At 35.0% G+C, this 25,820-nt stretch overlaps 1 protein-coding gene across 6 annotated transcripts in view; it reads right to left on the reverse strand.

Annotated features, from left to right (window-relative positions):
• Bsk (mitogen-activated protein kinase dJNK) overlaps positions 1–25,820 on the reverse strand; it is a 149,524-nt gene that overhangs the window by 8,109 nt on the left and 115,595 nt on the right. For 2 of the 6 annotated variants that reach the window (XM_083051409.1, XM_083051410.1), the window contains 6 exons: positions 13,767–13,845; positions 7,244–7,665; positions 2,030–2,159; positions 1,247–1,444; positions 646–780; positions 418–547 (listed from right to left, as the gene is read on the reverse strand). In XM_083051409.1, coding sequence (XP_082907535.1) covers positions 418–547; positions 646–780; positions 1,247–1,444; positions 2,030–2,159; positions 7,244–7,383 — 733 coding nt within the window. In that variant the 5' untranslated portion in view covers positions 7,384–7,665; positions 13,767–13,845. Of the gene's footprint in view, positions 1–417; positions 548–645; positions 781–1,246; positions 1,445–2,029; positions 2,160–2,736; positions 3,024–7,243; positions 7,666–13,766; positions 13,846–25,820 lie in introns of those variants that run through there. The other 4 variants (XM_083051411.1, XM_083051412.1, XM_083051413.1 and 1 more) reach the window with 3 other exon arrangements.

A 25,820-nucleotide genomic window follows, 5' to 3' on the forward strand; every position in this document is an offset into this window, starting at 1 on the left:
ATGTAAAGTAATCATAATCGTTCACAAAAATGTTATAAAATAAAATAATTATATAGTTATCTTTATGATTAAAAATATAAAATGAATTAAACAAATGCAGATTTTAATTTTTTGAGATTCTAAATTATATTCGCTATTTTTATATTTTATTTGATCCCGAAAACACGCATATTTATATAATAAAATAATATTTAAAACATGGAATTTTATTTCATTTTAAATTTAATTTTATTTCATAATATCTTTAAAATTAAAAATTGATTTTATATTCCACAAAATTGTATTTTATAAAATCAAGTTACTCTAGTATTCAATAGTATAATTAATATTGTTAGATTAGTAATACAATTATGCTATATATAAAATTTTATATTTATAATATAATAAACCATCAACATCAAAAAATATCAGTCTTACCGATTATTTTGTTCCATTGATCGATGTGATCTGTGCCCGGGAAGAGAACACCACCGCGGATCATTTCGCCCATAATACATCCCACCGACCAGATATCCACGTTTTCCTTGTAACCCATTCCCAAAATCACCTGGGAAAGAGGATAGACATTCCGAGTGAGCGGAAGGGTCAAACTGGAAACTATGATATCGCGAAAAAATTACATCTCGTCAGAGAAATTTGGCTCACCTCTGGCGCCCGATAATACCGCGTTACGACATAGGGTGTCATCATGAATGTGGTGCCGGCGGTCCTCGCCAAACCGAAGTCGAGGATCTTTAGCGTGCAGTCGGACTTCACGACGATGTTGCTTGGCTTTAGATCCTAAGGATCGGAAGGCAAAATCGAATCTTAGAGATTTGTCTGTGATCGTTTGAGAAAATTACTAAAAAAAAAATTAATTTAAAAACGGTAGAATTTCTTTTAATTATGAAATTAATATAAATCAGAAGAATAACCATGACAAAATATTAGATAGCAAGTTAATCGCGTTACGTCTAAATTTTAATTTTTTGCGCGCAATTACGCGCGCGCTGGTTCTGTAATCGCTTCATTTTTAATGAGGCGCACGACGCCCATTTAGTTATTCTATTATACGCGCGGGAGGAGCGGAAAATTAATCAGAGCAACTGCAGTTAATTCTTTCGCCGCGAAACTACAACAACAACAACAACAACAATAACAGAGAACAACATGTAATATGCAGAAATGGTTGTCGCTAATGAAACTCGTTACGGTAAATTAAATGACTCCAACTGTTATGCAATTTTCAGATGCAACGCAGACATACCCTATGAATGATGCCGGCCGAGTGCAAGTGCTTGATGCCACACAGCATCTGGTAGAGAAGATACGACATACGTTCGTGATCCAGATCCATCTGGATCACCTGGCACAGATTCGCGTCCATGAGCTCCATCACCAGGTACACGTCTTGAAACTCGTCCAGCGATCGTTGCGGCGTGAACGCGTTCAGAAGACCGATTATCTGCGAGGTGACAAGTAAATTGAGAAGTCGGATGCAATAATAACGTGCGAGTCAATTTCGCTCTCCCGAAATCATCTGAATGACCGCAAGTAAAATTTATCCTCTGGCTCTTCTCTTTTCTCGCGCGCGTATTCGGATTTCAATTATTATTATTGCATTTAACTCTCCTCAATTATATCCTTCTGATATCGAATTAAGAAATGATCGAAACTGGATCGACTCGAACAGAGTTGATTCGATTAGAAAATTTGATTAATGCCTGAATTTACTTTAAATTTTCAATTTCCGTAAATCCCGAGTTGTAATTTAATTAGCACACATCCTATTCCCAAACTAGTGAGAATCGAAATTATGATCGTGAGTACGATGAGAAAAGTAATATTGACTCTGAATATACTCGACTGAAAATGTGTTAGATTTAACGGTAAAGCTTTAACACTTGAATAATACGGAACGTATACAAATTTTATCGCGATCTTTTTTATTGCACATACACGACAAATGCAACGTATACGCGTCCGAAGCAAATACATGTCACGCATCGAGGATGTCGCAACGAAACGAGATTGAGACGGTAAAACTTACATTTTTGTGATTGACCAGCTTCATGAGTTTGAACTCTCTGTAGGCCCTCTTTGCGTGTGTCACGTTTTGAAAAGGTCTAGACAGCTTCTTAATTGCCACATTTTGCGCAGTGACGGTGTCGTACGCCGCGCTGCAACAGAAAAATGCAAAAGATCAATTATGCACTTAATCGATCTATCAATCTTTCGCCTCTCCCCAGGAAAAAAAAATGTCAAATTAAAATAAATAATTTCTGAGCGCGATAAAAAACTTGTTAGCATTTATAAATTATTTTATTTTCGATTCTAATAAATTATACCGCCTATCTATGTCCTGTTTGTTTCACAAGATTTTTTTTATTTACTCAAATGTAATATTAATCCGTAATGTTAACAGAGCATCATACAAAAATAATGCCATATGCTAAGTACAGAATATTAATAAATACAAAAATATTATGTTCGTATTTCTTTGAAACGTTTGCAAGATAAATTTATATAGCATTTATTTCGGAAAAAAATAGTCAAGAAAATATACGACGAGATATTCGCGAAAAAAAATTGCACACCAAATTCTCAGCAATGACAAATTTAATACACATGCATGGACGAGAGAAACGTATTGTTTAATATGCAATGAAAGTGACTATCAAAGTGTCAACGAGAGACAGAAAAATGGGCATACCGGCAACGTATGACGCATCGTATGGACCATGGATTTTTACTCACCAGACGATACCCTGGGCACCAACGCCACGCGGTACGACGTCAACGTACCTCTCGGGTATGCAAAGCTTCGTGTCGCCAAAAACGTGACGACGATAGTTTTGAACGTTGCTCGATTCCGTCGCGTTCGTCGCCATCGCGTTACCTCATTAAAAACCACTCTTTCTCTCAGCTTCGTTAGCTCTTTCTTTCTTTCTCTTTGTCTTTTTGTCTTTTTCTTTTTTCGGACACTCTCAGCTTCTCGTGGCGGTTCTCGGGTCTTAACTAGGTAGTGTATATCGTCGCTCTAGCTACCAAACCAACGACACAAATACTACAAGGAACGAAAACGATCAAGTCGAGCGACGACGGAGAAAATTTATCGTTGTTGTCGGATTTTTCTCGATGACATTTGCGACCGGAAGATTTTCAGCGATTATATGACGTTAAATGCGATATTACCAGCACGTAATGAAATCCATCTTTTCGTTAATATCACACGATTTATTTAAGGAAAGAAAGAAAATTGAATCTATCAATTATTGACACACGCTGTTATTAACTTGAACAATTGCCTTATTAAAAATTCACATGTATCTATTTTTATTTTTGTTCTCAACAATTAATTTTTCGAACCGGCAAAAATAGATCCCTTAATTTTTTTATAAATTTATTTTATCATAAATCAAATTTTGTGTAAATCAACGAGATTAAAATATATCTATGGCGCTACATCACGAATTTTATGATTTATTACGAAAATGCAAGCTTGTCAAGGGATACTAAATTACACTCTGCGCCTCGCGCTGTAAAACGAGTCGCATTTCGTGGAACGTAATTTTTCTCCGTCGATCGTCGCAACAATGTCACCGACAGTGGTCTCAAAGGACAAACGAGCGTGATGTGTAACTCTTGGAACGAACTCGAGTTTTAGTCTCGTCGTTCCACCTGGCAATCCTTCAAAGATCCTCTCTTTCTACCACGAAAGCTTTCCCTTTGAGAACCGCGTCGCACGAAATCATGTTTGATTGTTGGAACCATCCGTATAGTTTAATGCTTTTGTTTTTTTAAGAGCGATGCACTTTTGCAAAATTTTTCCGCGTAGCGTCAATATCGATCGCGAACCAATTTATTGTGCGAGAGAAAATTGGTGGATGGATCCAAGAACCATGCAAGAATAAATAAATCGCCGAAACTAAAAAATAAAATCATAATCGATAAGCAAATGTGTGTGTGTGTGTGTGTGTGTGTGTGTGTGTGTGTGTGTGTGTGTGTGTGTGTGTGTGTGTGTGTGTGTGTGTGTGCGCGTAGCTGTAATATAACTAAAATATTTTGTGCAATAGATATCTATAACTAATATTCTACTTAAAATAAATATATTTTTTTAGAAGAAAAAAAATTGTGCATTAGAGGCATTAAGCGAATCGAAATACATAAATGTTTATCGAGCCACGAGTACTTTATATCTTTCTTACGAGAAGTTGTGTAATATTTTTTTATGAAATTAGAAAAAATCCATTTTATGATTCAAAAATATGGTTCTTGCAGTCGCAGCTTGTTAAACGAACGCGATTTGAGTGAATGTGAACGGAATTGCAATCATTAGTAAACCGAAAAAATAATGAGCGGCACAGAAAGTACATTGGAAAAAGCAAAGCATGCAGATCTTACGTCGAATGTATATAAGCTAGATGACAGAACATTTCCTTTCGCCCTACCTTTCGTAATGTCCTCGCTAACGAGATAGTTTTGTCGAGAGAGAAATCGTATTCGACGATCGGTTAAACGCGATCAGAGTTTTCTCCCGCTTTTCCTCAAACACTTCTGTGTGTTTAGCTAAGGTTCACCGGATATATATCCAAGGAGATTTAAAGAAATCATTAATCTTCTCTCTCGTCGCTAAATTCTATGATTTTATAACGTAATATACATCTGCGTCTTTTCAAATAAATTCAATACCACAAATTGTAAATATAGTAAAAATTGCAACGCTATAAATAAATAAATAAATTGTTACAATTTATTTTTAAAAGCATAATATTGAAAAAGTCTGGTATAACAGTATTTTGACCTCTACTTTCCGTCTTAAAAAAATTTTAAAAAGTAATCTCACAAAGTTAGGGTAAAATTTCAATTAATTTTCTTAAAAGTTCTTGAACACAAGTTGCCCCTAAATTTTCTTCAAGTATAAAAATTTATTATTAAAGCTATTTTTAAAAATTTTTAGAAAAAACTTTGAAATATATCTATAAATATTTAATAATATACTTTTTAATAGATCACAGAAAAATATATAAAAGAGTTTGCAAAGCTTTTCTTTTGGATTCTCTATATGAAGTAACTTTAAAATTTTCACAGCAGTAAAATCTTTTGAAATAAACTGAATGAACCGAAAAACACAGTGCAAATTCAAAATTCACTTCAGTGACATTTTATATAGCTTATCATTTCACTTTAGCAAAGAGAGAGTATCAAAAAAGACCTAGAGATCTTTTATATGACTGCAAATTTCAATATACACGATACTTCCGCAAGATATTTAGTATAAAATTCTTCTTAACCACTGAATATTTTGCGAATAAAGATATTTCTCTTTATACGTCATGAAAGAAGATAATGAAATTTTTAATATCAAGAGCAAGAAAATTTCTCCCTCGCGGAGCATCTTGATAACGCCAGTATTAATGCACAGATTCCGCGGTGGATAATATCCGAACGTCCTTGCTCGATTTCCTTGCGCATCCTGACCTATCTTTCGTGGACACTGGCTCGACTAGCCTTTCTCGAAAGCAGCTGGCTTTTCGAGAGACGAGACGAGGCGAGGCGAAACGCCTCGCATGTTGCCCGTAATGGACCACGCCACGGTAGAGAATTTTATCGAAAACCGATATCCGCATTCCCTTCGATTATTCGTTCGTCCCTTCGTTCGACTTACCTGCACGGCTACGGTGTATTGTTCGAGATTGCGCTTTCTCGGATAATGCAGTATTTCAGTTTCTACCGAGGGAGTCGAAAGGGGAGACACGTGCGAGAGCCGAGGGAGAGAGGAAAATGGTCCAGGGAACAATCATGTGGACCTTCTCGCTTACGATCGATACCGTTCGCCGTGAATTTCAACAATTTCCCGAGTTTGATCCAACCGACTACGTCGCTAATTGCTAGAGTTAAAGTGAAAGATGGAGATAATTGGATCTATCTTCGAACGGCAAATTAAGGACTATTGTACAACAATAGTTTATCATATTTTTGCAAAGATTATATTCGAGGAAAGCGATCGAGATCGAGAAATTAGAATGTAAAAAAACTTTCGAGTTCTTAAGGAAGAATAAATCATGAAAGCTATATATTGTTGTGTTAAATCCTTCAATTTCTCTAATTTAATTTTACTTTGCAAAAAAATTATTTAGAGTACAAAATTTCGCTACTTTAATACTTTAAAGCTTTATCTTGAAAAACTGAAAAGAAATGGCAATTGCATTCGATGTTAATAGTTGATATCACGAAAAATAAATCGCTTATATACTTAATATGTTTCAAGAATAGAATTAAAATTGTAATAAAAAGGCAAGAAAGAGACACCGTAATTATATATCCATCTATTCACGAGAAACTAGCATCATGGATTTAATAATTCGCTTCGAGATCGAGTTTCAATGGTGGGCACAACAAGACGACGAATGACGGGGAATGTCGTCGAAGACGATTTTTCCAACATCACGTCGCAAGCTTACAAGAAAGGGGCGTTCTGCCTCTCGTCATCATCGTCCCTGTGCGTACTTTTGCGAAATCCCGACATTCCCCCTCGTTCTAAATCGAATTGTCCGATTTATCTCGATTCCCTCGTTCATCCGCACGACGAATTATATCTCCCGTTGCTCTTCCACGAGAGAAGAGCGCGGATAAGGAATCCTAGTTAACTCTCTATTCCCCTATTCTCGAGATATATATGTATATATCGCAGCGATACTATAAGTTTGCCCGAATATTCACCTCGAAACCCGCGCCTGATGGATGCCGCTATTATTGTCGATTGTATAGGTATAAGTAACTTGAATGGTGGATGAAGCTCGACGTTATTTTATCCGCAAAATGGGTAAGGCAAGATATATCGAAATAAAATGCAACGAGCGTTGCATATATATAGATAAAATAAATATTCAATATCGACACATTATATAAACGATATTGTGAAATTCTGTCTCTAAACCTTTTAAATTTCCTTCAACTTTCAATTTTTTTGTATTACTGCGCGTTATTAAATTAATTTAATCATTATTAAATATTTTATCATATTTAGTAATCATTTATTAAAATTATTATCTTTATCATTATAAGAATCTTTCGAACAATTGTATCGTTAGAATCCTGAGGGAAAGAGAATTAATTTACCGCTTGATGCCTCGAATCTGCACGTGTCTCTCCTTAAGTCTCTATGTATATATATATATATATATATATATATATATATATATATCGGATCAAGCTGCACAAAAGATTGACGTCATCAAATTACGGCTAATGAAACACTTACCAAACTATTCCCTGCGCGCCCGATCCGATAGGCTTGAGGTTCTGGTAGCGCTTCAGGATGGTGAACTTGGTGTCCCCGACCTCGACCGTGTAGAACATGGCGGATAGCCGGGTTGTCATGTCAGGCCCCAGATAAGGCATGCGCCTCGGTGTTCGTCTCTCCTGCTGCTGCTGCTGCTGATGCTGCTGTTGCACCTGCGCTGCCGCCTGCACCCCGTCCACCCCGCTGGAGCACTCTTGGTGCGCTCGACGGGGACTTACGCTCTTAGCCACTTTGAACGCGGGATTATTAGTGCACCCACGGAATAAATAATAATGGCAATAATAGTAATGTAGGGGTACTAGATATCGGGCCTGCAAGTGTCAGGCAGGCCTCGCGCCTCAGCACGTTGCCCGATGAGTCCTCACGTGACCCAGAATTGTCTGCAACAAAAAGAATTGAAGCGAGAGCTCGCATAAATTCGAATTACGGACAGCTTATTTTTAACAGATTATTTTTAACCATCAACTTCATTGCCATCTCGCCCATTATTTACCGTAACTGTTACGATTGTTTTAGCTGTAAGTTATTAACGAGCCTTCGATATCGAGATGCAAGTTGATGCCAACAAGCGAGCTATCAAGGCGGACTAAAATAACACAGTTATCATCTATTTTAATTTGATTAAAATCTATTTTAATAATTTCTTGATATATATAATAATGTAGAACTCTGACAGTGAGGATCATATAATGTAATATAAAAATATCAAAGAAAGAAAGAGAAAAGGAGAAAATGTTCAGGACATGTGACATGTAACATTTCATGTGCAATAATCTAATAATAATTTTGTTCAAGGACTGCGGCTGCGAAATGCACGCGATATTTGTAGCGCGGATAATCGAAACCATATCATTTGCACGCGCTCATTCGACGTCACTTACGCGGGTCCGCACGTGGCTGACTTATGCGTATATAAACAAGCATTCATCAACGTCAAAGGAAACACGCCGGGTGTCGCGAAAGTCAAATAATAGACGTCAAGCGAGGTCGTTATACTTCTTATCGTCGACCAGGAGGAGAGAATTACCGAAAAGAGAGAAGAAATCGATTCAAACAGGATCAGTATTAGAATCTAAATTAGAATAGAGAGTACTTGTAAATGCATTCGACTCCAAATTGCATGTCCCGTCAGAGATTAGCGCCGAGATTCTAAATGTAATTCGTAGCAGCGCACTCGTGCACTTGAATATTTAAATAACCATGGTTGGGAACCATTTTAATGTCCATGTATAAGGCTAGCTCGAATCCAGCTTGGACCAGCTTGAGCTCAGTCTGGCTCAAACATCAAATCCAATCAAGATTCACAATTAGCATTCTTTTCAAAAAATATTCAAATAAAGTTAAAAAAGTATATGTATAATATAATCTTTTACTTTTTTTAATCTGCTCATACTCTTTTTAATTTTTTTTTCTAGTTTATAATTTTACTTTAGAAAACTAGAAAAATCTCAATTTATGTATGCTTTTGTTCTAATCTACTTCACAACATCCCATACAAATATATATACACAGCCGTTGTAAATGGAGTTATTAATAATCATCATATAATAGACTATTAATCATAATAATAAATAATTTATTTGACCAGATCGGTCTAAACTCGAGTCAAATAATGTGTTCACCGGCAAGGATTAATGTTATACCGACACACCTCCGCAAAGAGCTCGGCGTTGTTTGTAAATATTTTTTGCTCGAACTTGAACCTCGTTTATCACACGTTAGCAATGGAACGAAGGGAGGAAACAAAAGCATCTGTTATCTCTCAAATTGGAAAGTCATCCAGTCGCCTATCCTATTATTTCCCCGTTCTTGGTCGAGCGCGTACGAGATAGTTACTATCAGAACGGAGTGCGTGTTTGTTAGCAGAGAAATTGCGCTATGAAAGATAAAACACAATGCAATTGCACAAATGGAATCGTTTCTTGTCTCGGACTCCTATATCCTTTCGGACAGATAAAAAGGAACGAGATGAGAGGCAAAAGCCACTAAGGTAGCCGGTTTAATCAATTTCTTAGGATTACATTTTCTGTTTCTAGACTAGCAGAGAATAAGAAATAGATAAATTAATAGATAAAACAATAAAGGATTATTTAATCGTAAAATTTATAAGAAGATCTAATTGCTCTAAACGCGCGTATTCTTTGCATTATAACACTAATTTCTTTTACCTTAAAAATAGATTATATAAATATAATATGGTTCAGATTCATTTAAAAAAATTAATAATTCAAATTTAAACTTGATAGAATCTGATTTATTTTGATATACCTAATTATTTTCTTTCATGATTTTATTATTTAATCATTTTAATTTTCATTACTCTTCTTTTATTCTTTTTATTACATGTATTTACTATAAATTAATAATAAATTTATTAATCGATTTTTACAAGAGCATTTAATCAAATTAATTTGAACAATTACCCCTATTCTAATTTTTATTGCAATTTCTTCAATTAAAATTTTATATTTAACAGACATTCTATTTAAATATTTAATAAAATCAGAATTAAGTCATATAAACCATAAATGATAATTGTCGGAGAGTATTTAAAGACACGAATATCTTCAGACTTTCTAAATATTGAATTTGATTCATTTATAATTTCCACTAATCAATTAAAATTTAATAAAATTTTGATTATTAGAAATTTAGATACCTACAGACCTACAAATAACAATATATTTTACTTTTTAATTATCATATTGGAATTTTAATTATTTCAATCGATGTAAATTATTCACATACACATGAACTGTACCATTCTTAAGTATTAAAATAGATTCAACTCCTGGACGACTAAATCAATCTTTATTATTTATATATCGCCCAGGATTATATTTTGAGCAATGTTCTGAAATTTGTCTGAAATCTCTCTCTTCGCAGCTCATAAAAAATTCTTTGTAAAAATTACATTATCGGACAAGAAATTAAAAGAAGAGAGATTAATAAAAAATATATAATTTATTTTGCAAATCGATGCAAAAAGAACACCGATTAATTTGGCATTATAATGGCATATTATTGTTACTTTCATATTCTTAATTTATATATTAATAACAAATAAATTTAAAAATAAATAAATTAATATTATAATACATAAAAGTGTACAAATTTGTACGAATGAATAAGAATGCAAGCAAGCGAGAAGAAGGCTAAAAATTTGCATTTTATTAGAATAAAAATATTTAGGATAAAATAAATTAATGCATTAAAATAAAGTTAAAATAATCTTCAACAACTGTTAAAATAATTCATAGATAAAATAAAACAGATATAAATAAACAAAGATTTAATAACTAGAACACTAAATCTGAAAATAAACCAGAAGGTCTATCGAATATAAAAACCAAATAAAAACTAGACCAGGACACTGAATAAAGATAAAGTATCAAAGAGAGAAAATTCCTAACTAAAGGAGAGCGGAACAAGCAAAGCCAGTTTTGCCGGATTGTAGAAGCTATTGTTTCATCAACGAAAACTACAGTGAAAGGGAGATAAAGAGAGACGCGTGCGATCTCTCGAGGAAATCCATCAGCGAGCACAGTGGCTGTAAATCATTAAAGATAACAGTGTCTGCCGCTGAAACATGCACGCGATATAGGGAAAGTAGATTGACATAAGGGTGGGCTATTTTTCTCCGGCGTCACTCCGGACGATCTGGGTCGTCTTGTCACTTCTTTATACATCGTCGTCAAAAAATACAAGCGTGGAAAAGCCAGCGAGACTATGATATTCGTTATCGTGTCGCTTCTCGATCGATCGAACGAGACGAACGAATAAGCGATCAAACTTTGTGTGCGGTTAACCCAATTGCACCCTCGATTCAGCGTTTGAATAATAAGGGCTCGACACTGGGCCTTGTCGACTGAGATATCGATCGGTATAGAGAGAGTTGACGGATATGTGTACGCGTGACTTGCTCCGATATCGTACAAGAGAAATCAATTAAGTCCACCTTTGCTTAAAAAAAGAAAAAAAATTGCTCTCGATACTGCAATGTCTATTAATTGTCCAGCTGTGACAAACGAATTCCTCCAACGGTCTCACTTATTATGTATTTATTTTACGTGTATCTTTATTCTCTTGCATTAAAATGTTATCCTTCTCATATATTTATATATATAATTTTATATATTATATATAAATAATTTGATATACATATAATTAATTTTATAATTAATTTTATATATAAAATTTCTAAAATGTTTGATAGTGAAATGCCAATCTATTAAACTATAATTAATCGATACAACATTATCATGACGCAGCAAGTTCATAATGTGATGTTAATCGAAACACAAGTCGCAACGGCAAATACTTTTGCGAACATCTCGCCGATATCTTCTGGCACCTCGGGATTTCCCCGATTATTTATAGCGACCATTGCAGACGCCGACACCGACGACATTCAACGCAGTCGTGCTGTTCGCAGTTGTCTGCGTGAGCCAACCACCTTCCGTCGTTCGCCACCTGCTACTAATTACGTAAACCAAGCGGATGAACGGATATGTTCGGAAGCCGCGGAGACACTTTGACGAAAATTCGATAACTATCGTGATATCAGATTGTGATTTAGAAATTGCAGAAACATTTAAACGAAAGATCGAAAAGTAGAGATGGAAAATCCGAAAGTTATTATAGATTTTCTAGGACACTCGAGAACGAGATTTCGAAAGACAGAACCACTCGAGAGTCTGAAAGTTACAGAAATATTGAGAATGATCGAGACAACATCGATATTATTTGACTGAAAGATGAAAGTAAAATGAATTATAAAACTTTTAATATCTTGGATTTTATCGAAGTCGAACTTTTCTAAATTGTAATGTTTACTTTGAATTTTGAAAAAGTTTCCCTCTCTCTCTCTTTCTTTTTTTGAAAATTTTTGTAGAAGTCAAGGTTTAGGCAAAACTTGAAATGCAACATTTCGCACATATTTTGGTTGATTTCTCTATGTGAAAATAAAATAAATTATTTTTTGTTAAACTTTTTTTATAATTAATTTGTCGTCCACATTTTTCTCTCATAGATAAACTTACTCGCGTTTTGTATGTGTATTTCTCTCTCAGAACAATAAAACTCAAAATATTGAATCGAAACACAACGTGAGTGAAAACATAACACACAGTCGAAAAAAATACAATTTTATTTCTGGTTCCAAAAATCACTCGAAGCGTTTTATGCAAATAGTCAATAGAACTCGTAAATAGGAACAAAGGCAGAATTTTTGTACGCTTTTCAGTTTGATTTTATTGAAATAAAACTTTGAAAAATCGATAAAAATATCGAATATATAAAGTGTTGCATTTCTATTGGCTCAATAATTCAAAGCAAGTTTTATTATGATTTCAATGTCAATATTTCTTCTCGATAAAAATATTTTAAAAATTTGTAATATTTTCCACGACTTTTCAATTTTTAATATTAATTTTAACTATGTATAATTATAACTCTTGCATTAAAACCTTGTTAAAATAAAATTCATTTAAAATTAAAAAAAATTAGGTTCCATTGTTTATATATATTATCGTGTTTAGAGATTTATTTTTAAAAAATTTTCCACGGCTTATAATTAACAAACTATTGGCTCTTGATACACGTTATACCTAAAGAAAATCCTATTCGACAAAGAGTCTTTGCTTAACTGATCCGATAGAAGAGCAAAGACACCCTGTATATCTGGTGATCTATACGCTTAATTTTTTGTCTCGATGCCTTTGGGCTCACAGTCGTCAAGTTGGATACGTTCCAGAGAGATTCACGCGACAACCATTGTCGGGCGACCATAATTCATCGGATAAGACGAATTTAAGAGAGTTAAGCTTCACGACGTTTCTTGTCGCTGGAGATGATTTAACGCAGAAAATCGGATAGCATCACGACACTATTTTTCGTCTATCGCGTTTAGAATGTACAGGGTGTGCACAAAGCTGTTATCTCTCCAGTCATGTAAAATTTGTATTTCGATTTCGAGAGAGCTTTTCGAGATATTAGTATCATGTCGTCGATTCATCAGTATTTGTGTTTGACTAATATGAGAGATAAAAAATAGAACCCTCAATAAACAACTCAAATCGAAAATTATATGTGTAAAGAACATAATATCTAGTCTCTACATACAACAAAATTTTTTTATATTTCGAGTTAAAATATATAATATTAAGTACAATTTATAAAAACTATGAAAATATAACATGTGTATAATATTATAATGTTTTTTTTTCGACGTATATTTTTAACCAATTTTGATTATACTAGTTTTGTTGTATTTTTTGGAACCAAAAACTACAAATTGAATAATAAAAAGCCGCTTGTATAAAGATGAAATTTTGGCAAACTTGCGTCGCGACCAACGTAACGCATTTTCGATTTTGATTGTTCGATTTGAGGTTGAATATTCCTCGTGAATATACGAGAATTGATCGTCCGTCAAGTCCGTGGTGAAAATTAATACCATCATCATAACGAACACACTCACCATAAACAGGCGACCATTGTGGATGTGCGGCGAATACGGCTGGTTACGCTAGTGGGACGGGTACTGCGGAAACAGGGATCTGCAAACAGACAGAACAGAGACGTTCCTTAGAGAGCAGTGTCGGCAGGAATTTGCATGCATCCGTGGATGCGTTAATATTGCACACACCGCGAATCGGTGCATCGTACGTGATGCGCCGGATCATCGATTCGCGCTGCTACTACAAACGTCACAAACTCTCTCGCTCGATAACGTTTTGGCTCTCGTTGCACCGCTGTGCAAGTCGATGGCGTACGTGCGATGCGACACGAGTTTCCGATAAAAGCGTGTTAAGCGAGGCTCAAACGATTAGTATCGCGAAACGATTTTGTTTTATTCCGCGGAAAGACATTATATAAGCGTTAACGATCCTATAAAACGCGAAAGAGTGAGATTATAATCGTAATCTTCATAAAAGAAATTAGTAAAATTGCTTTTTTATCAATATAAATTAAGAATTGATTTCTTTTATCGAATGTTTCTTCTAAGTTTTGCGAATACTAGCATACAGTATGTACAGTATATTTTGTACCGTATATTTTTTGAGGCTGAATTCTAAAATTTTATTTTTCTAGATTTTTCGTTATATGTGATTTAAATATATGTAATTTTAATATATAATTTTTAAATTTTAATTAATATATAGTTAGGTCATATTAGATAAATAATTTCAAATTAAGAGAGAGTATAAAAACGCCACAGTAACGTTCACTCAATCCGTACGATTCACCCTTATTGATAGACTTAATTACTACGCGAATAATGGGGATTGATTGCCATTCTCTTGTAACTCTTCTTTGTTCGCTTTCTGTTTTACGAAATATTTAATGAAATCCTTCGAGCACGATGCAAAAAGCGTAAATTTTTCCGCTGCATAATTTAGTCAGAATCGATCGCTTGAAAAATGTAACTGTGTAAATGTTGACTACAATCGCGCGCATCGTGAAAAATAAACTGTCAATGTTAATCGATAATTCGCGTGATAATTATTCCTGTTTTAAATTTTTCAATCTTTTACGTAGAGATATATCCTACACAAAATAATTTAAATTAAATAAATAATATATTAATAATACATTGCGTGTGAATACACATACATGTGTACTTTTATAAAAAATTTTGCTGAACAAAAATTTCGATAATAGCATTTCTCTTTGACAGCAAAGCATTTGTCGACTTATTATTCGTGACTGCTTCGCCTAACATTCATCTCGCGAATTTCGGTGTCAAGAGCTCGAAAACACGAATCACTCGCTTCACGCAAGAATGCAGAAAAAGCAGCATGAAATCGGGTGCGGACCGGCCAGCGCGTATGTTATAATTCAAATGTATACACGTCTAAAATTAATATAAATTAGCGCTGCCCGTCGGCTTGTCGGAATGCGAGCGTCGCGTTTCTGTAAATTGAGACAAGTTGCCACCACCGCGCAAGATGGTCCAACTATTCCCGAACTAAAGCGTCTTATAATAATGCGTCACAATTCATAATGTTCGCATTTATGCATTTACAATAGATATTATAGATGCAAACAATATTGTCGCAAAAAATCAAAGTTCAAATTATTTCTTAAACGTTGCCTTAAATTTAGATTGCATTTTCAATAAAGTTCTTTAATCTTAGTATTAAAAGATAATAAAATTCCAAAATATAATCACAAAAATCATGTAATTACAAAAAAGAGAATTATTAATAGAATTGTGATACAAATATTTATAATATAAATATTATAATATAATATTATAATATTATAATATTATAATAATTATATTATAATAATATTATAATATAAATATTTGTAATTGTAAATTATAATAATTACACGTTATAATAATTACTTTTTACAAGATGAATTTACGTATTATTATTCTAGCCATTTGCGTGTGTGCTAGAGGTTTATATGAGAACTTCGAGCAAACATTAATTCCGCGTTAACAACGTTATTCGCTCAAAAAAACATAATCCGCGAGCCGCAATTGCATTTCATGCCGCGATTCACGTTTGTTCGCGTTACACAGAGCAACGCTAATCCAGATTGTTTCAACCAAATTTTAACGCAAAGAATTGCTCTCTAGTTTTAACACACGGCGAATCGACACGTTTAGTTTCGTTGCAGAAAAAACAACAGGGGAATAAAAGCATGGTGATACGGGCAAAGAGGATAACACGATTTTCGCAGCGAGAATCGCTTCGTCGAGGAAGACCAAAAGGTCGTGTGTTCTCTGAGTTACAGTTCGAATGACAAAGTTCACGATGAATGGCTTCCGATTGCTTTTAATCTGCAACGAACGAGCCAGAAAGCGAAGGCGACTCGTGGAAAAACGCCCCTAAAGTGTCGTCGAGGGCTAGTACGGGGAGAATCCGTTCTGAGGGGTCCCAAAAGGTTATTTCGGATCGACAGGGACACCTGCTGCCTCCGGCTTCTGGAAAAAAGGATAAATAACGCCGGAAAGCTAGACACTAGTCTTCTCAATTAATGACGATCGACGTGAATGGGGCACAAAGTGCTCTCTCCGATCGAGACACGATAAATATATTCTCGGCGAAATTGCCGCGGGAGAAGGTAGAATTGAAGATCTGCCACGCTTCAAATTGAATGTAAAATTAAACGTTTATAATTAGCGAATTTTATACGAAGATGTAAATTATTTAAAGAGAGAAAGAGCGAGAGAGATTTTCAGAAACCTAAATTATGTAAAACATTATAATTTAAAAGCTCACATTTTTCAGGAAAAAGTAATAACGGCAAAAGTATGGCGAAACATACGCATTTCTAATATTTCTAGAGTTACATAACTAGATTAAGTGTCGAAAGTTATTTACAAACCGAGACACACTGTTACTTCCTATTTTCCTATTTTCTTTGTATCGACATTAAACTCGGAACTTCTAGAACACTGGCAAATTCAAGATGACACGTCAAAGTTCTATCCTGTCCCAGCAGTTTTCGAAAAGGCATATTATATTTCTGTAAAACTGTAGTTATGAAATCTACTCGAGTCTACACGGAATAAAAGATCTCAGTTGTATGAAAAAGTATTCTGCATATTTTCTTTCGCTTTACAGAGTTATTTAGTTTGAAAGATTTATGTGAGATTAAAACTCTTAAAAATTTTTTAAAAAATTTTAAAACAAAATCATATTTTCTCTACTTCAAATTCAACGAAATTTCACATTAATTAATTTTGACTTTTAATTATTCACCATACGAATCAAACGTTGCATCTATTCATGTGCAATTGTGTGAAATATTTTCGTTCTCCTACATTGCACCAATTTTGACACAGTGAAACGATATATAGCATATATATTGATATCTCAGAGACGAACTGATAATATACAACGGTGCCAGCTGGTCAGTCGAATCAACGCGAACTGGCAGCTATAAGAGGGGGAGCATGTAAATGTCATTCAGATATTAAATTTCCTCGTGCTCGGCGCTCTCTGTAATACGCACGCGGGATTCATCCCTATTTCCCACAGGACCCCGTCAGTTTCCGCCAGGATGGCACATGCGTCTGTTCACCCCGTCCGCTTTTACCCGACCGCGTTACAGGATCCCGTAATGGGTCGGACCTGTCTCAGGATGGCGATGAGTCCAACTCCGACTACATGGTCGAAATAAAATGCTTTTACTCCGATCAGAAAATCGATTCTTTGCACGTTAAAAAATATTTGCGTTAAAAATACCGAGTTAATACTAAGTTAAATAATTTAAAAAATGTGTCGATTGAGTTTAATTGCTAATTAAGTAATCAATGATTGATTACTGAGATTCAAGTTAGATTAATTGTACTAAGAAATACATTTATATATTATATATTAATATATTTAATATATTATATATATAATAGTATTTCTATAATGTAATTATAAAGAACAATTATATATTTATATAAAAAATCCTATGATTTTAATAAATAGATTCTTTTTAAATTAGCAATACTTTCGTAATCCAATAAAAAAATAATATTAAAAAAATATGAAAGAAAGAACGGAGATAAAAGTCAGAATTTACGAAATGGCAATCGATTTTCGTCCAGTTAGAAATAACTGGTTCACGAAACTTGCCTTCACGGTAGATCGGAAGGGGTAATTTTCCTGCCTGCATTATCCGAGACGACTTTCACGTTTCGAAATCTCGAGAAAATTAAATTTGCTTCTTTAATAAAGTGCAGAAAATCGAAGAATTCCAATATTCAACTTTAAAGCGTTCTTTCGAAGCTGCATTTTCCGTGCGCTTTTCTTCTTTCCTTTCAATTCATTGCACACGCATCCCTGTTCTGAAAGAATTATATTTCCCACCCATTGCGAGACAGTCAAGAATGACTTTAGTAAAGGTTGAAAGACTCGCTTTTATATTGCTATTGATCCGTGAATAGTCGCTGTATTGTCATACACACGTTCTGTGTATGAGTGTCGCTATTAAAAAAATTATCAAAGTTGATGATATTTAATGTCGTAAATATATAATTTCTTTAGAAAAGAAAATTAAGCCGGGAAAAAATGAGTATAAAAGTACTCTTGCATTGTAGAAGGCAAGAATAATGTATTAAACACGCCTTATACATTAAAAATAATTATATAATCTTTAAAATAATAAATAATAAAAATATATATAATACATTTATATGTAACATTTACATGTAGTAGGTATATAATAAAACATGTCTTAGAAGAAATTCAAAGAATGGATAAATGGATAAAACGAGGGAGATGCAAAGGAAATCATTAAAACAGGTACATCAAGAAACGTCGATAATTCCACGACGATGTGTCGTTTCGAAGAGAACAATTCCTCAGTCAAACTCCACCCCCGAGATTTGTCAAACAAAAAGTTGTCCGCAATAAATTTCACGTTTCTCCCCATTGCGTCTATTACTTTACCGCTTCTCCTCTTTTCTCTATCGCCTACGATTCGCTCCGATTCATTTCTCGTAACTCTTTAACTTCGTTCGACGGAAGATAGTTTTACGATAAAAATAAAAGAATTAATGAAAAGTTGCGCTCCAAAGTTCTATATAATCCTTACCGTGAGGGATTAGTTTAAATTACAGAGAACATTTGCATCCTTTTCTTGCTTTTAATTAACTTTTATATAACTTTTCATTTTTTTTATAACAAAAAAAATTTGATTAAGATATTTAAACGCAAATCATTACGTTCGAATCATTAAGATTTATTTTATAGAAGTAATTAAGAAAAAAATATCTATATTTTATTTACAGCCATATATATTTGCTTGCGAGGAACAAACATAAAATGCTGCTTAATCAAGAAAAAAAAAAAAAGAAAAAAACAACGGAAACGAAACCAAGCGATTATTAAACCAAGTCCCATCTTCGACAGATTAGAATGGATATTGTAAAATTAGATTTTATGGAAATTCGATTTTACAGATCGAATTTCCATAAATTCCTTTTAGTCTCTCGCCCCGGGGAGCTTTTAAAGGGCGTGCTGCCACGTATATACAACATTCGAAAACGTCTTCTTGAAATACAAGTAGAAGGGACACACTGTGACACTTTGCGTCCGATTTAACGGAGCAGCAAATCTACGCTGCACCCTTGTCTTGACAATTACCGAGTTCCCAAGTGAATTTAGCCTTTGGTGAGTTTGATCCAACGCTCGCGCACTTGGAGCGCACAACTTTCAAACTCATTTATAAAGTTAACATTAACCCTTTATATAGAGCCTAATAATATCTTCTGAAAAAGACGAGCTATTTTATATCTCGTGCGCAGAAAACTTAAAGATGCTCAAACTATTATACTATACAACGATAAGATTAAAAGCTTATCTTACGATGCTATAAAGAGTCATCACATTATTTTTTTTTAAAGAGAGAATTCTAAAGTTTCTTAAAACGCAAAAATGACGAAAGATCGTAAGGTCGAACCAAAGTGACTAGTTTCGGTTGTGAATAGTTTCGGGGTCCGTCTACATGTTTGCCGTTAACAAAGGGATTAGCGAGGATTCACGAACTAATTGATGCGGTCCAATGAGATTGGCGGAGCGAGCCGTTCGCGAGCAAACCGCCTCCGCAAGCACAAATGACAAAAGCCGCTCTGTGATTTAATGGCATCGCATCGCCTTTTGGCAATGTCTCCTCGGTAATTCGAAACCACTGTTTTGACGCCAGCGATCGGCCGACTTGTGTGTGATCGTAATAATGGCGCTAACGAGCTGACGCCATCGCGCTTTGCAGACCACGACGATGACAATGACGACATCGAGGACCAGCGGTCATAAACTCCGCCATTTCGCCGTCGAGAGAACCTCGCGAGTCACAATTAACGTTAGAAAGAGAGCTCGAGTGAGACGATCCATTTAACCTTGTGTTAATGCGATTTAAATATGCGTCAACTGCTCGTAAACGAGCCTATGTGGTTGCAAGCAATGGATGATCTTCAAAGTGTAACCAAGAATTACAGAATCAATTTGTAAATACGACGATTTGTACATGAGACGTTTGTGTACATATGTTCAAAATGTAAAATTTGTGTTATTTTATTTTGAGGAAATAATTCAGAATAATGGTGTTGATGTAAGGAATAATCTTGATGCGATCGAGATTTATCAAACGAGAGAAACCTTTTTTTAAATAGATTTAATTTAATTATCTTTTAGAGCTTAAAAATATTTTTTCATAAAATTAATTAATTAAATATATATCTATATATTTAAAATATATAAAATATATGTATATCAACTCGTGATAACTCTGTAAAAAGAAATTATGGTTTATTATCTAAAAAAAATATTTTAAAGAGAAGCTTTCAGATAATTTAAAGCAAAGTTGAAAAAAATGCCCTGCATGGATCTCAAAATTGAAGTTTTTCTATCCATTTTTACGGTTAATTTAGAAATGGTGTTAGAAGAAAAAATTAGAGAAAAATTATGAGAAAAGAGCTTGATAAAATTTAAAAGCTGAGACTTGCAGCTTTATAATGCTTTCAGAAACATCGCTCTATCATCATTTTTCACAAAGTTATATACATTTGAATTCCATCATTTTTTGACTGATTCGAAGTAACATTTCAATTTTGTTTGAAGAATATATACATATTCTAAAAAGAACCGCATTAAAAGATATCTCTCTCTCTTTCTTTTCCTTCTCGTGTTTTTGTGCTTCAGGTATAACCACACTAAACCGAGGTAATGCGCACGAGCGCTTCGTTATTGAATGTTAAATTCGTCGGTGCTCTCTCTACCGTCACGGTAATTACTCCCAATCAGTATTCCGCAGACGGCTGCCAGAGAGAAACGTCCCACCTCTCGCCACCCCATCTCTCCCGTAGGGTAATTACCCGACGATTCGCCGGTGCGAGAAGACGCGGGGATCAGTCGCGGGGTCATCGACCGAATTTCTTTTCAAGTGGAAAGGACCGCAGCAGGCGAGAAAAGGCCGGCCGAGCGGAAGCGGCTGGGAAACCGCAAATAATTGCGGTCTCCCGCGGGATGGACAGGCGAAAGAACGACCGGAGGACGGACGAAGGTTCCTTGAATAAATCGCGACGATAATTGGCGGAGAACACACGAGGAGAGCGAGACGTTCGCCACGGTGGTTCGCCCGCGAGATATCCGGTTGAACCGGGCCACCCAGGCCCACGTCAGAACGTCGCGCTGATCGACGTCGCGAAACGCCGTCGTACCGCCTAATCGCTTAGCGGCTCTTTCGGCCTGAACGGACCGGGTGTCAGGAATGTTGGCGTCGATCACTTACCTCGCTAACTCGGAACAGTAGACTGTTAGACAGTGGTCGAAAAAAGAGACACCTAAGCGCGTATACTATTTTGAGAGAAACCTGTGCATCGAGAGCTTATATTTCATCGCACTTGCGTAAATAGCGAATTTATATTCTCGGCAAGAACTAAAATTAACATTTTTATTCTCTCTCTCGTATCAGTTTATATCAGCGATCGTTAATTAAATTAATTGAAACTCTATTCTTAATGTTCAAAAGCTCTGTTAAAATAAATTCAAATTAGAAATATATCTATATTTTTGTATCTATATATATTTTTTTTCAAAAAAGAAATACAGCGGTGATAATTTTTATTAGCAGCAACGATGATCACAGGGGAGTAAACGTCTGCTAGTCTCGATCGAGTAAAAGCGAGAGTATAATGCTCGTAAAAGCCGCCTCTACAAGATCGTAAGCCTTCATTCAGCCATTACTCGCGTGCAAATAATTGTCGTCTTGGAAGAAAGACAGAGAGAGATAAAATTACTTAATCCCTGTAGTTTTAAGGACCGCGAAAGATAGCGAAAGAAGAAAGACGAGAAAGAAAGCTCGTTAGCAAATCGTTAGCCACACATTCACGCCAACCCACCGTTATCTGTCGGGAAAAGTCAAGAATATCTCGATCGGGGGAATGTCAGGCGACGTGGAGACGACAGCTATTGCCCGTCTGGGACGTGCTCGGATAAGTCACGAACTGATAAAAAATTTCCTAAGCAGGTACTCGAGCACTGGATAGAATTTTGATCCTTTATATGCCCATATTAATTCTTTCGATTATCTCCTCAGAAGATAATCTAAATAATTCTGTAATAATGTATCTGATATTTGAACTCGTGTAGATTTTGAAAGAAATAATATTGAAATAAGATAAATTTTAATCATAAAAAATTATTGCAGTAATAAACATACTTCAAAAAACTCTAATTTCTTTACTTGATGTACATATTGGCCATATTTCTTATTGTATATATCAATTAATATATTTCTATCTTGCGAATTTTAACAATTTTAGTCACTGTGTTGAATTTTCATTAAAATTTTGCAAAAAGAGTAACAGAAAAGAGAAACACGATGATGGGAAGAAGACGGGTGAGAGCCAGACGAGGTAGCATTTCGTGAATTTCAAAAATGCCATCAATGTCAGCACGGCAGACAGTGTTGCACGCAGCAATCTATTTATAATGCGGTCGCCCGCAGAAATTAGGCGAACGTCGCGAAAGAGAAGCCGACCACGAAACGCGAGTTCGCGTTCGATCAAATCAAGCCGTTAAGAAAAAAAAAAAATTCCAAACTCGTCGCAGGATTAGTCTTCGACGCGACGCACGTGCGGCTGCATCCTGCATCGAGGTGATTTATCGGACGATGCCAGGCACAAATCACGGTCGAGAGTTTGGCGCGAATTTCAGCGGAGAAGAAGAAGCGATCACACACTCGCGTTCAAAGGCGCGAACGGATACCTTGAATTAACTTACGACGAAGAAGACGTATGTCTGTTTGGTCTGTGAAGATAATGGAATACCGCTCGCGCGAGAATTTCGGCGCGGATCCAATCTCTCTACATAAGAATAAATCCTGTCGCAAAACGGGAAAAAATTAAAAAAAAAATCTACGTAATTATTGAAATTTGTAAAAATTCACACAAATCAATACACGCAATGCTCCCTCGATCATACAATAAAAGCCCCTCAATCGATTATACTTAAGTCAAATCTTATTCGCGTTTTCATATTTTATTTGTATTACATTCGCGAATTTTTCAATTTTATTTTATTTTTTTTGAGGCGTCATATATTATCGGATATGACTATATTAAAAATGCCCACAACCCCTCGTTGTATCCATTTTTTATCCAAAGTCGCTAAAAGTGCGGATTGCGCGTTTTTCCACGCCGAGAGGAGATCCAAACGGGATGAGAAGAGAGGAGGACGAGGAGTATAGGAAAGCAATCTCGTTACGCGAACGCGAATCCCCGTTCCGTCGCCTCTCCCCGGGACTTGGGATATAAATTAAAGGCTATATATTTTACAACGGCGAACAGCCAACCAGTCGGCGGCAGGAATCCGTCTGGGGCCCGTCCGCGCTTCCGTCCGATTCCGAAGTAGTAACCCAGTTCACTAGGAATACGAAACGAGATATATACGAGCGAGCCGGCCAATGATTAAAGTCGCATTTACAGCTGTGCGTCGACGCACTCTCAATTAAGATTATTACTTTTTGTGTGACTGAAACGGCGGATTTTTATTAACTCTTATCCGATCAATGTTAATTTTTATCGATCAAGAAGAGAATAATGAATTAAATCTGAAATATATTAAATAAGTCTCTCACTGAGAATTTATTTTAACCATTTAAATGTTACATAATTACTCAAATTGATCGAAAGCTTTTAACTTTTCATATGATTTTTTAATAAGGGAAAATTTTTTCACAGAGATACAAAAATATATCTGTAAAATATATCAGAATTACTGTACTTCAAAACGCTAGAATTATTCTTTGTTATTGAAATAGCGCTTAATAACTCGGATAAAAGTTAATGGTGGAACTTGAACTTTGATATATCAAAATATAATATCGATTCGTGTGTATCGTACATGTGATTTGTAAATAAATCGATGATAAATGAGTCGATAAAATAAAAAAATAGAGAGATATATTAAAATATAGAATTTTCAGAAAAAAGGCAAATACTCCGTCAATGATATCTCGAACTAATTTAAAATGAATAATTGAGATCCTGAGAGTAATTTAAATATTATTCGCACAAAGTTATCTACGCAATTCACTAATAAAATATTTGCATTTTCTTTTTTACATCTGCTATTAACTGTTCAAATAACCACAATCATTAATGAGAAAATTATGATTATCTCATCTGCAAGGGAATATTTCTTGTATAGAAAAAGATGTCAAATTTTCATTTTACACAAGATATAGCGTTTAAATCGAGGTTTGCATTAACTGTTCAAATAACCACAATCATTAATGAGAAAATTATGATTATCTCATCTGCAAGGAAATATTTCTTGTATAGAAAAAGATGTCAAATTTTCATTTTACACAAGATATAGCGTTTAAATCGAGGTTTGCATTAACTGTTCAAATAACCACAATCATTAATGAGAAAATTATGATTATCTCATCTGCAAGGAAATATTTCTTGTATAGAAAAAGATGTCAAATTTTCATTTTACACAAGATATAGCGTTTAAATCGAGGTTTGCAATGCGCCAGCAAAGATCGCCAAGATCAATTCGATTATCGCATTCTTCAAATGTTCTCAGTCGTCGGTCAAAGACGTGGAGAGCCGCAGAGGAGCCGCGATAAAAACGCGAGAAACTTTTCCGCGACGTCACGCACAGCATGTCGTTTGAGAAGAGATGTGTAAAAGACAGACGTCGAGTCGAAGGGTGTCGCGTGCCGACATGTCTTCACTCGAGTCTTCCTCCCTTTTTTACTCTTTCTCTCTTTCCTTCGTATATCTCTTTCATTTTCTTTCTTACCCTCTGTCTCTTCTATATACTTTCAACTTTTTTTTGTCTCCTTTCTTTCCGCTCTTCTCATTCCCCGCCGGGTTATGCAACTCCGCGGGCAAATGAGGGGGATATTTGCGTCGTGGAATGCCGCTAATTGGCCGAAAATAAATACCCACGTCGAAGAATGTTACCCTTTCTCTCTCTCTCTCTCTTTCTCTTCTACCTCGCTTTGAATCGCTCTATTATCGTCGCTCTCTCGCACCGTCAGTTGTGATTGATCGATATACAGCCAGCAAGACATTTTCATTTAATGCATCTTCATATAAAAGTAATGTTTGAATTGAAATTATCTCTTGAAATAAATAACCCGCGAGAAATTTCTCATCTTTAACTACATAAGAATAAATATATTTATATATTATACATATTATTATTTTTTTATATTATATCGCAATATTCATACAACATAATTTTTTCAGAGATGAATAATGCTCGTCTATTCTAATTTGAGAAACTAAACAATCCGAACAAAAGAATGAAGTATTGCTAGTGCTGCTTAACTACTTAGGCCCATTTCTACCAACTATATCTTTGTCTCTTTTCAGATATGTTCTTAAAAAGAGACAAAGATATAATTTAATCGAAGATTTAAGTTAATCGACGTTGGTAGAAACGGGTCTTAATGGATAACTATTACCGTTCTGTTGAGAAAATTATGCGCAACGCAATGGGTCATTTAGAGTTCTGCAAAGTGCATCGGTGGATTAAGCCCGAATTATATCACCTCATTCTTC

Source organism: Prenolepis imparis, unplaced genomic scaffold (genome assembly GCF_030444845.1).
Source record: "Prenolepis imparis isolate NDT839.2.m4 unplaced genomic scaffold, iyPreImpa1.0 SCAF_12, whole genome shotgun sequence".
NCBI lineage: Eukaryota > Metazoa > Arthropoda > Insecta > Hymenoptera > Formicidae > Prenolepis > Prenolepis imparis.